This window comes from Gracilinanus agilis, chromosome 5, assembly GCF_016433145.1.
Source record: "Gracilinanus agilis isolate LMUSP501 chromosome 5, AgileGrace, whole genome shotgun sequence".
Taxonomy (NCBI): Eukaryota; Metazoa; Chordata; class Mammalia; order Didelphimorphia; family Didelphidae; genus Gracilinanus; species Gracilinanus agilis.
This window is the reverse complement of record NC_058134.1, coordinates 289,471,019-289,483,018: the sequence shown is the minus strand read 5'-3', so window position 1 is coordinate 289,483,018 and position 12,000 is coordinate 289,471,019. Positions and strand designations below refer to the sequence as shown.

The following is a 12,000-nucleotide window of genomic DNA, read 5'->3' as shown; positions in this document are numbered from 1 at the left end:
CCCAAATATTTCTTGGGGGGGGGTGGTCATGGGTAAAAGTTGTTTGGGTGCCTGATTGGGCTAGGGTGGATTTCTTGGGAACAAACCACAAAGTTGCCAGAGTACAGGGAAGATGAATTTATTGGATACTCAGAAATCAAGCCCAGGGGAAAGAGAGAGAGAGTACAGGCAGGGGCCAACCAGTAGCAGGTCACTGAAATCTATTCAAGGGGGCTTTAATAGCAAAGAGTTAGAGGAGAACAGCAACATAGCTGACCTCATCCAGCAGTTACACCTCCCACAAGAAGCTAGATGGAAACCCTTAGAAGGTCTGAATTTACTCTCAGAGCCAGAACTGTGATGGGCTGGATGGGGTGGAGAGAGGAGGAGGTAGAAGGTATATTTTGAGACTCCTGCAATGTCTGTAGAGGGGCTAAGGGCAAGGCAAGGGCTCCCTTCCTCCCAAAAGTGTAATGCAGGGTTGCTAGCAGAAGCCTTTGCTTTTGCAAATTCAACTGTAAGCAACCCTGACCATTAGGGTTTTAGAATGTTCAGAAAGGCAGTTGGAGCCTGAGGCTATAAATAGTGCTGAAATTCCAACTGAGGGGCTTTTGCTTTTTGGCTTTGGCTTTTGAGCTGTTGGCTTTTGCCTTTTAGCTTTGGTATTGGCCTGGGCTGATTGTCTTTGGGACATTTGGACCTAGCTGTTTTCTCTGGACCTCTCCCTGATCTCTCCATTACATCCCTGTTATTTTCCCTGAATTTCCCTGTGGGCCCTGTGAGGAAGGGTGGGCTTGGTGGTTGGACATTGTGGATTTAGTTTCTGTAGGCAAATAGGGCATCCTAAATCAAGCCACCCCTAATTTAGTGATTTGATAAATACTTTACTTCAAAGGCAGTCAAACCTTCCTGACTGGGAGAGCCAGACTCTCTCAGTTTAACCCTCTCTTGTGACCCATCTGCCAGCATGAGCCTTCTCTCTAGCAGCAGTTATAAAAACCTAAAACCTCTTTCCCTTTGATTATCCTTGACATTAATAAATCCCCTTTGTTACTTATACAAAGCCTCTGGTGAATGATTGTATTGAAGATTAAGGCAAAGGCTGAAGAGGGAAGAATTATTTTCCTTTTATTTTCTTGGGGGAAACCTAGACATCCATCTTGGGCAAGAAGTACCCAGTGGAGACTTCCTGCAGACATCAATTTCACTGGCAGGGAGGAGCCTTTGACTCCTCCCTCAAAGGACTTTAGAAATTAACTAGAGAAACCCCCCAGCCTTGATCTAAACATTTCTGACTGGCCCAACTCCTATTGTACCTTAGAGATACCTTCCCTGCCTAAAAAACCCAGCCTATTTCCTCTCAGTATCCTCTGTCGCTAGCCTCCATGAATAAACCTGTTTAAGCTGCCCTCCTATATACTCCCATTCATTCCCTTACATACCTTCTTATATACCACATCATTCATCCCTTCCCTACACTCAGCTATCCACTTCATTCCTCCTCCAATCACCTTATTACTTTTTATCCCTCCTCACTACCAAGATTGCCTCTATTCTTTTTAACATTAATTGGTGTGCCAGGTACCATTGTTTGAAGGGATGGTCAGGGAATTTGAGTCCCACTGCCTAATATATGGGGGATAATGATGAACCTGGTCCTGGCTTGGGGAGTAGGCTCCTTCAAGAAATAAAGAGATGAGACTAGAGAAGTGGGGCTCCAGCTGGAGAAGGCTGCTCAGAAGATAGAGTTGCAAAACTAGAAACTCCTTTCCTTTTTTTTTTTTTCTACCTCCCTTTGTCCCTGCCATGGGCATTCTCAAGCCTCCCAATAATTCTGCCTCCAGCATTCTCATCTTCTGAAGCAGTGACTCTACCTTCTGATTTCTAGGAGGTGGAGAAGAGGCTATGAGCTATTTACAGTTGAAGCATAGGCTTCTAGGCAAATCTAGGCAAATCGCACTGAACGGCTGCTCCCTTGGCTGAAACTTTGGCTGCAGGGCACACAGGGCCCCCCAGTGTTGACCACGATGTTCCCACTACTCCGAGCACTGCAGACACTGCCTGTCACTGGCCGAGAGCCTGACACACAAAGGTCTCCGCAGACGACCCCACCTCGGGAGCTGCTCACACCTGCCAGGTAGGAGGAAATTGGAGGGTAAGTTATGTCTGAGTTATCACCAAGTATGACCCCACAGCCTGGGTTTGGGGATGGAAAGTCCTGCTAACTCAGGTGCCTTTCACTTGTCCAGGTTCAGGAGAAGGGAATAGGAAGGTATCTTCCTTGGTCCCACATGCACAGCTGGCCTCATCCTAATCTCTCCTGCTGCAAGGAGAGATCATTTGATTTTAGATATCAAGTTGGAAAGGACCTTTGAGGTCATCTAGTCCAACTCCTATTTTATAGATGAGGAAGCCGTGACCTAACTGGCCCATGATTACCCTGAAGGCCACACAACTGAGTTTCTCAAAGAGGTCCTCTTTTTGCATTTTAGGGTTCATACCTCCCTTTCCTTCTAGGGAGTACATATTAACCTTATCTTGCACATGAGGAAACAGGTTGAGAAAAGTGAGATGACTTGGCCAAGATCACACTAGAAAGAGAAATGGCCAGGCTTGCAACTCATTGATCATTGGAAGTCTTGGAAAGATCCTGAGATAGAATCTAGTTGCTCATCATCCTATTGAAGTCCAGATTGATTAACATCCTATGTTACTGTCACTGCCAGCTGCCCGTTTCCTCCTGTTGTCTAGCTTAACTCTTTCTTTCAGGACCTTGGTTACTTACAGACATTCACAGCACCGACACCTTCACACAACCTGGGAAGGAGGAGAAAAGAACATTAGATGGGAAGGGGGCGAGATGTATCTTTTGTAAAATATGTAATTAGAGCTTTGTGCAGATGGAGGCAAACTAAAGATAACCGAGCTCATGGTAATCCTGGGTCTAGACCTACAGAGGGGAGAATGGAGAATCATTGTATAGATAGGATGGGGCTAGTCCAAGGGATTCACCTTTGCTCCTCTCCCTCTAGCAACCGTTTATAGGTGGTGATCTCAATGTCCAGCCCCAGCTTGGAGTTCATGACCTCTTGGTATTCCTTCAGCAGACAAGCCATGTCCTGCTTGGCCTTCTGTAGGGCGCCCTCCAGCTCAGCCAGCTTGCAGCGGGCATTACTGAGGGCAGCTTCTCCCTGTTGTTCAGATTGAGACACAGCAGCTTCCAGCTTGGAATTCTGGGAAAACATAAGAATTGGGGAGGAAATAATGAGTTATCGAATTGTCCTGGAGTCACAGACCCCTCAAGGAGGCAATTCTTATTATTCTTTCATCTTTGACTGAAATTCTTGGTGAAACACTAAGAAAAATGACAAAAGGATGCTGTGGAACCTTGTTGGAAAGTTCTCCTTAGCATCTAAACTGAATTACTCCTGCTACAATCTAACTGAATTCCTTTTTTTTTTTTTTTTTGGAGAGTGATTAATGTCTGCACCTGGCACTTGGCATTCTCCACCTCCGCAGTCAGTCTCTGGATAATCCGATTCAGCTCATTGATCTCCTCCTTGGTCTTTCGAAGACTTTCCCCATGTCGGATCACAGTGGCCTTCATCTCCTCACACTGAAAAGGGGTGAGGGGAGGGTGGTATTAAATCCTCACATATAGGTATATGAAGACACAACTCATCTATTCTCCCTAGGGAAGAAGACTCCGTAACTTCCCCAGGGAAGAGCAGATCCATATAAAGGGAAAATCCTTCACCATCCCTCTCACTGCTGCTAGGTAATCGTACTGTACCTGTCTCATCAAAACGCTATCTTACTCTCCACAGCAGTTCTTCCAAACATTTTCATTCCTCCTCAAGCTTTCTGCCTCCACATTCTCAGATAAGAACTTTTCTTCCTATTTTACAAACTCTGGAGGCCATTCACCATGAGCACCTTCTATCCCCTCTTCCTCAGCTCATAGTATTCATATTTCTTTTTCATATATCTCCTCTGTCACCCCTGTTTTATGTGATGAGGAGGCTTTATTTCACACCAATGGTAATTCCTCTAATTGTTCAAGTGATCCCATTCCATTCTGTCTCCTTCAATAGATTGCCTCCTCTTTTTTTAAAAACATTTATTAATATTCATTTTTAACATGGTTACATGATTCATGCTCCTACTTTCCCCTTCACCCCCCGCAACTCCCCACCCATGGCCGACGCGCATTACCACTGGTTGTAACATGTGTCATCAATCAAGACCTATTTCCAAATTGTTGACAGTTGCATTGGTGTGGGAGTTTCAAGTCTACATCCCCAATCATGTCCACCTCAACCCATGCGTTCAAACAGTTATTTTTCTTATATGTTTCCTCTCCTGCAGTCCTTCCTCTGAATGTGGGTAGCGTTCTTTACCATAAATCCCTCAGAATTGTCCTGGGTCATTGCATTGCTGCTGGTACAGAGGTCCATTACATTCTATTTTACCATAGTATATCAGTCTCTGTGTACAATGTTCTTCTGGCTCTGCTCCTTTCGCTTTGCATCAGTTCCTGGAGGTCTTTCCTGTTCACCTGGAATTCCTCTAGTTTATGATTGCCTCCTCTTTTACCCTCTTCTAGCACTCATTTTTCTCTTCATTTCCTTACTGCCTATAAACATTCCCGTATCTCCCGAATCCTCAAAAACCCTCACCTGATCTTCTATTTCCACAACTATCCTACCTTTTGCCCTTTGTGGTTGAACTTAAAAAGGCCACCTTCAATAGGTGCCTTTGCTTTGTCTCATTTCATTCTCTTCTTAATCCCTCACAATACATCTCCTGACCTCATCATTCCATCAGAACTGCTCTTTCCAAAGTGACCAGTGATTTCTTAGTTCCTAAACCCAATGGCTTTTTCTCATTTTCATCCTCCTTGACCTTTTGTTTTAGCCTTTGACACTGTTCATTATCATCTCCTCCTTGATATTCCCTTCTTTCTGTATTTTTTGGACACTGCTCTGTCTTGGTTCTCTTCCTACCTAGCTGATTGCTCCTTCTCAATATCTTTTGTTGGTTCTGCCTCCAGATCCTGCCCTCTAATCATAGGTGTCCTACAGGGCTCTATCCTGGGACCTCCCTCTCTTCTCCCTCACTTGATGATCTCTTCAGTTATCATGGATTTACCTCCCATCTCTAAGCTGATGATTCACACATCAACTTTTGCTCTGATCTTTCTGCTGACCTCCAAACTTGCATCTCCAACTTTTTTTCAGACATCTTTCACTGGATGTCTAATAAGCATCTGAACATGTCCAAAACAGAAACTCCTTATCTTTCTTAAACCCTCCCTCCCTTCTAACTTCCTTATTATATTGTAGAGGACAATATCATCTTCCCAGTCCCTCAGGCTCAAAACCTAGGTATCATCTTCAACTCCTCCATATCTCTCACCTCATATATCTGATCTGTTGACAAGGCCTGTCAATTTTTCATGCCATCATCTTTCAAATTATACCCTCTTCTCCCTTCTGACACTGTTAACTCTCTGGGACAAACTTGTATCACTTCATGTCTGAACTTTTGTAATAGTCTTTTGATGGGTAGACCTGCTTCAGGTCTCAAGTCTCTCTCCAATCCTCCATTCAACCACCAAAAAGATTTTCTTAAAATGCAGATCTGACCATGCCACTCCCCTGCTTGATAAAGTCCAGTGGCTCCCTATTGCTGCTAGGAGCAAGCATAAAATTCCTGTTTGGTATCGGCTGCTCTTCCCAATCTCTTCCCCTTTTACCTTTCCAGACTTCTTACCCCTTACTCCCTGTCATGTATTCTTTAATTCAGTGACACTGACCTTTTGGAGCCAGACATCTTCTCTGGCTGTCTCTGATTCCTGGAATACTCTTCTTCCCTCCTCATCTGTGCCTATTGCCTTCTCTGGCTTCCTTTAAGTCTTGACTAAAATCCTATCTTCTACAGGAAGGCTTTCCCAACCTCTCTTATTCTCGCACCCTATGTATTTCCTATTTATGCCATATATCTCTCTATCTCTATCTTGTTTATATGTATTTATTTAGTTTTGTCTCCCCCATTAGATTGTGAATTCCTTGAAGGCATGAACTGTCTGTTGCTTCTTTTATGTATGCCCAAGGCATAAAGTTGATAGGTAGATGTAATAGTGGATAGAGCATGGGGCCCGGAATCAGAAAGACTTGAGTTCAAATCTGGCCTCAGACACTCTTGGCAAGTCACAACTTCTGTTTGCCTCAGTTTACTTATCTGTAAAATAGGGATAATATCAGCACCCACCTCCCAGGTAAAAATCAAATGAGATAATAATTGTGAAGTTCTTAACAGAATTCCTGGCACATAGTAAGTGTTATATTGGTAGCTATTAAAATAATAATTATTATTAATAATAAAAATGTTTACTGACTAAATGTTATTTCTAGTAGGTGATAGATATTCAGGCCCATTCACCTTGCTATTGTACCAAGACTCAGCCTCGGCTCGGCTGCGCCTGGCGATGTCATCATATTGAGCCTTGATCTCCGCAATGACGCAGTCCATGTTGAGTTCTCGGCTATTGTCCATCTTCACCACAACGGAGGTGTCTGAGATGTGGGACTGTAGAACTTGGATTTCCTGAGGGAAGGGTCACTAAAGCTTATTCAGAATAGATTCCCATCTCTCTAAAACTGCCCCTCAAGTCCTCCCTCTCCTTTCCCTTATTATATATACCTCCTCTGTTGCTTATATCCTTAGAAACCCCCTACCCAGACACACAACCCCACAGAAACTCACCAAAAAAAGGGAGAAGGCTACCCAGAGACATTGCATTTCTTTTATAATCTAGAGATTTCTTTAAAATACCCTTCCTGACTTTCCAGTGGACCTCTTGCCTAATTTTGATCTGACTCACAGGTTCTGCAGAGATTCTTTATCTATCTCTACTTATCATCTGTATCCTTTTGGGTACTGGACTTGTGCCAGAGCCTAATTCCTTGGCAAGTTCCTGCTATTTATATCTATCTCCATAGTAATCATGAATAACACAGGTTGTCTAGAGTATGATGAAGGAAAATGACCTCAAATGATCAGAGCACAGGATTTTCTACTCCCCAAGTTCCCATTAGAAAACTTCCTGGTGCATTTTTGTATCCCCTACAACCCACTTGAATCACTGGCTACCATCTTATGCCTGACTGGTTCCATAGCTCAGAAGCTAGGAAACTCTTTCCACCATCTGACCATCTTCCACCACCCTCTTCCTGTATCCCAGTCCTCCTCACCAATTCATACAGAGCCCTCAAGAAATTAATTTCCTCTGTCAGGGCCTCTGTGTTGGCCTCCAGGTTTGATTTTTGGAGATAGGCAAAATCCACATCCTGCAGAGGAGAAATGGAGATTAGAGACCTTGAGGCAGATCCTCTACCTATCCTTCCCTTCAAAAGTGACTTCATTGCCAACCTTCCTGAGTTTATATGTCCTCTATCTCAGGAATGTTGTGAGAAAAACAATCATTTAACCTTGCTTCCCAAAGTTTTTTCATCCATAAAATGATCTGGAGAGGGAAATGACAAAACACTCCAGCATCTTTGCCAAGAAAACCCCCTAATGGGGCCATGAAGAGTTGGACTCTATTGAAACAACTGAACAACAACAGTATCATCATCATCATCATCATCATCATCATCATCATCATCATCAATATTTCTTTCATTTCTTTGGGGCTAGTGTGCTCTGTGATGTTGACAAAGTCATTTGGCCTCCTTTGGGGTCTTAGAGTTCCAATATATTTCCCGGGAAGGACATACCCTCTCCTTTTTCTAGTCTAGTGTGTCCTGGGCCTCAACACTTACCTTCTTTAGTATCACAAATTCATTCTCTGCTGTTGCCCTCAGGGCTACCTCTTCTTCATATCTAGGGGGGGAAATAGAGTAAGAATCCCAGAAACTGAAAGTTCTCTCTAAGTTCAGCGTTTGAGTAGAAATAGAAAGAAAGGAAGGAAGCAAGCCAGGAAGAAATGAAGGAAGGAAGGAAGGAAAGAAGGGAGGAAAGAAAGATTGGATATTTGGATAATGGCTAAACTTTACTCCCAGAAGGTGGCAGTCTTCAGATCTTCAGATCTTCCTCAGATCTCGAGGACCCTAGATTTCTTGGAATCAAAGAGCTCATGGAATTCAAGTATTCTTGGGCTGTGAAAGAGACCTCAAGAGGCAATTTTGCCCAAATTTCTATGCTCTAGAATATCCAATGACACCACCTCCCACCCCCAAGAAAATTTTTTCCTAAAAATTAAAGCAGAAATCTAGAAGTCATCGTTACTCCCCATGTGCTAGAATATTCCTGTGGGAGGAAGTCCTCCTGCTAAAGTGCCAGGTTGCATCTTCCTCCTCTCAGAAGACTTTTGCCTGGAATCCAGAATTTGTTTTCTCTCCTCCATCTAGACCAAAAGCCTGTGGAGATTAGTAGGCAGAGTCATGTTTCATCCTTTTATGTTCTACCTCAGTGATGAGCACATATAGAAAGTTCTCAGTAGATGTTGCTTTTGGTTGATGATGAAGCCCAAGATCTTTTACTTTTATCTCAGCATATGGGGTTAGGAGAAGATACTATTTTGCATATGAAGAAATGGAAGCCTAGATGAGGAACTCTTTTAAATGTGACTTTTAAAAACCCCTTATTTTCTGCCTTAGAAACAACAGATAGAAGGGCAAGGGTTGGGCAAATGGGGTAAAGTGATTTACCCAAGGTCACACACCTAGGAAGTGTCTGAGGCCAAATTTGAGCTTTTAAAAAAATTTTTTTAAAACCCAAATATCTTATATATATATATATATATCCTTCTTTACTAATTGTATTTGTTATAGGGCTAGGCAATGGGTGTTAAGTGACTTGCCCAGGGTCACACAGCTAGGAAGTGTCTGAGGCCAGATTTGAACCTAGGACTTCCTATCTCTAGGCCTGGCTCTCAATCCACTGAGCCATCCAGCTGCCCCTGAGGCCAAATTTGAACCCAGGTCATTCCAATTCCAGGTCCGGCATTCTATCTTTACTGTGCCACTGAGCTGTTCCTAAATGTGACTTTTTTTACAAATGCACATGATTTTGGTGCTACATAAACATTGATGCTCATAAATTGTATTCTATAGGAGAATTAGATGTGGAATTAGAAGACCTGAGTTCAAGGGTTGGATTTGCTGTTTAATGGCTGTGTGATCTTGATCAAGTCACTTCTCCTCCATGGGTCTGAGTTTCATTATCTAAAAGATGATAAGAATTAGACTAGCCTTTATGCTCCCTTTTAGCTCTTTACCAGTGCTACTCTGACCCTAGGCAGTTTGCTCAAGGAACCAGTTTTTTCCTACAGATACTATAATTACACTTTCTTCTTCCTGACCTACTGCCTGAAGATGCCATGATAGAAAAGAAATCTTGCTTCAATAGAGAATTTACTTGCTATCAGTCAGAAGATGCTCTTAATGCTCCAATTGCCATTCAGGAGCCAAGACAAAACACCCTTAATGGAGCCCAGAGAGCTGAGATCTCTTTCTGTGATTAACCTCTTCTGGACTTCTTACCACCAGGGAAAGAGATGCCACAAATCTCTGTTTGCCTATGCCTATAAGTCTAACAAATTCCCAATGGGAAGTTCTTTTTGTTGTTTACCTTGAATCCTTCTTAAACTTCTATCATTCTTTCCTCAAACATTCCCCTCTTCTTTTTTTCCTCCCCCATAATCTTTTCTTATATTTTCCCAACTCCTTGTGGAAACAATTTTTGAATTGAATTTTTGGCAATTGTTTTCTGACATTTTGCCATTCAAATTCTCTTTCTCCTTACCAGAGGTGGTAAACAGTCTGATATAAGCTCTATCAGGATTTTTATGTAATACATTATTAGAAACAATTTTTAACATTTACTTTCTGACATGTCAAGATCCAAACTGTCTCCCTCTCTCCATTCCTTCCCCTATTCTGGAGACAGGGAGTAATCTGGCATAGATTACATATATGCTATCATGCAATACATATTTCTTTTCTTGCCTTATTCTAAAAGAAGACACATAGAAGAAAAAAAAACTCACAAAGGAAATGAAGTGGAAAATGGTATGCTTCAATCTGCATTTAGACTCCATCGGTTCAACACTCACCTCTTCTTGTAGCCTTCCAGAACCTCCTGAACGTGATTGAACTCAGCTGCCAGGCGTCCACTGTCAGCCTCCACACACTCCAGCTCTCTCTTTAGGGTCTCCATGTAGCCATTGAACAGAGGCTCCAAGTTACTCTCACAGCACTTCCGATTTTGGTAGAATTGCCACTTGGTCTCCAAGAGTTTGTTCTGTTGTTCTAGAAATCGAACCTGTCATCCCAAGGAAGGGGAAAAATCATCAGGGACATTCAGAGGAAGAGGATGCCTCAGCAGCCCTTGGAAAACATGGAAAAATGGATCAAAATAATAGCAAGTATTGGCAAAAGACCATGGGCCAAGATGACTTCTTATGAGAATGTTCTCACTCCTACCCGCTCCTCCTTAGAATAGAGACTCGACCTGTGATTACACTGTTGTTGGGTAAGGACCTCTCACCCCTTCCCCATGAAGGTCTTTAGCATCTTCACATCTTAGAGAAATGCCTAGAGTGGAGAGGAGGAAAGACTTGGCAGTCCCATGTAGCCAAGTCTTCCTGGCTATTGGGCTAGCTCTCTCTCCATTATATCATGTCTCTTAGCATAAGAATCCTACAGGGAAAAGCCCAATTGATCAACGACAATTATCAGGAGCTGATGGGCCTCATCTAGGAGGCCTGGCAAATATTTCAAGATGTGAGGTTGTTAACATCCTAAGAAATTGTGGGATAGGAGAAAGTATGTAGAAAGATGATCCTGTCATCTTTCTCTTTCCATCTTTGGAAATAGTTAGGGGAGTTAGGTGGCACAATGGACAGAGAGCCAGGCTTGGAGTCAGGAGTACTTGGGTTCAAATCTGACCTCAAACACTTCCTAGCTATGTGACCCTGGGCAAGTCACTTAACCCCATTTGCCTAATTCTTGCCTTTCAATATTAGAGTTGTTAGTAGGACAAAAAAATCAGGATCTAAAAAAAATGAGGTGGTTTGATAACAAGCAATGTGTGGGAGTTGCCAGGAGGAGGATTTCTATGCTGTATAAGGAAGAATTTCCTAAAAAATCAAAATTGTGTAAATGCCCTCAGGAGTGACATTTCTCCTCACTGGAGAAACTTAGACAAAGGCTGGATCAATCACTTGTCAAGTCCTCTGGGACAGGGAGATTCCTGTGCATGCCTTGGAAAAGATGATCTTTGGAAATGTGATTCTGGGACTAGATGACCCCTAAGGCCCCTTCCAATTCTTACACTGCTGGGCTTTATGATTCTGTATGGAGATAGTAGAGAGAGTTGCTTGGTTGCACAGGCTGTCCTCCATGCCTGGAACACTCTCTCTTCATCTCTTGGAGTCCCTAGCTTCTTGAGGCCAGACTATTATTGCATTTTGGTCTTTGGATCTCCTGGGTGTAGTTCACTGCTCAACACTGAATAAGTTCTTGCTGAATCGAATTGAGATGGAGCTCATCTTTAAGGCCGCTTTAGCCACTCTTATCCTCTGCCTTTTGGAAGCTCACAGACCAATGGGGAAATTAAAGAAATTATTACCCAGCAAAAAGAAGTGATGAATTTGACCCCCATCTCCCTAACACTCATTCCTGTTTTCCAGTGGAGCCATTACTGAAACATTTCCCTTCTCTCTGTCATGAGTTCTCTCTTCTCAGAAAATATTATTAGCTCATATTTGTATAGTCTTTATACTTTCCAGAATCCTTTCATACTTGTTATTTTAACTTCATGATAGCTCCTGTGAAGGAGGAAGGTGGGACAGTTATTATAGTTCCCATTTTACAGATGAAGACACTGAGGCTCAGAGAGATCAATGATCTCTCCAGTGACACACAGCTAGCATGTGTTGGATCTAAGACTGGAATCCAGTTTTTCAGCAGAAGTCTTTTTTTCTTACCACACTAAAACATATATATATATATA

General features: G+C 42.7%; 1 protein-coding gene across 1 annotated transcript in view; it reads right to left on the bottom strand.

Annotated features, from left to right (window-relative positions):
• Positions 1-1,345: 1,345 nt before the first annotated feature.
• Positions 1,346-12,000, bottom strand: part of LOC123250338 (keratin, type II cuticular Hb1) — a 228,531-nt gene continuing 217,876 nt past the window's right edge. Inside the window, exons 2-9 of the mRNA XM_044679368.1 lie at positions 10,100-10,308; positions 7,806-7,866; positions 7,236-7,331; positions 6,424-6,588; positions 3,470-3,595; positions 2,992-3,212; positions 2,765-2,796; positions 1,346-2,109 (exon numbers count right to left, since the gene is read on the bottom strand). Coding sequence (XP_044535303.1) covers positions 1,925-2,109; positions 2,765-2,796; positions 2,992-3,212; positions 3,470-3,595; positions 6,424-6,588; positions 7,236-7,331; positions 7,806-7,866; positions 10,100-10,308 — 1,095 coding nt within the window. The 3' untranslated portion in view covers positions 1,346-1,924. The remainder of the gene's footprint in view (positions 2,110-2,764; positions 2,797-2,991; positions 3,213-3,469; positions 3,596-6,423; positions 6,589-7,235; positions 7,332-7,805; positions 7,867-10,099; positions 10,309-12,000) is intronic.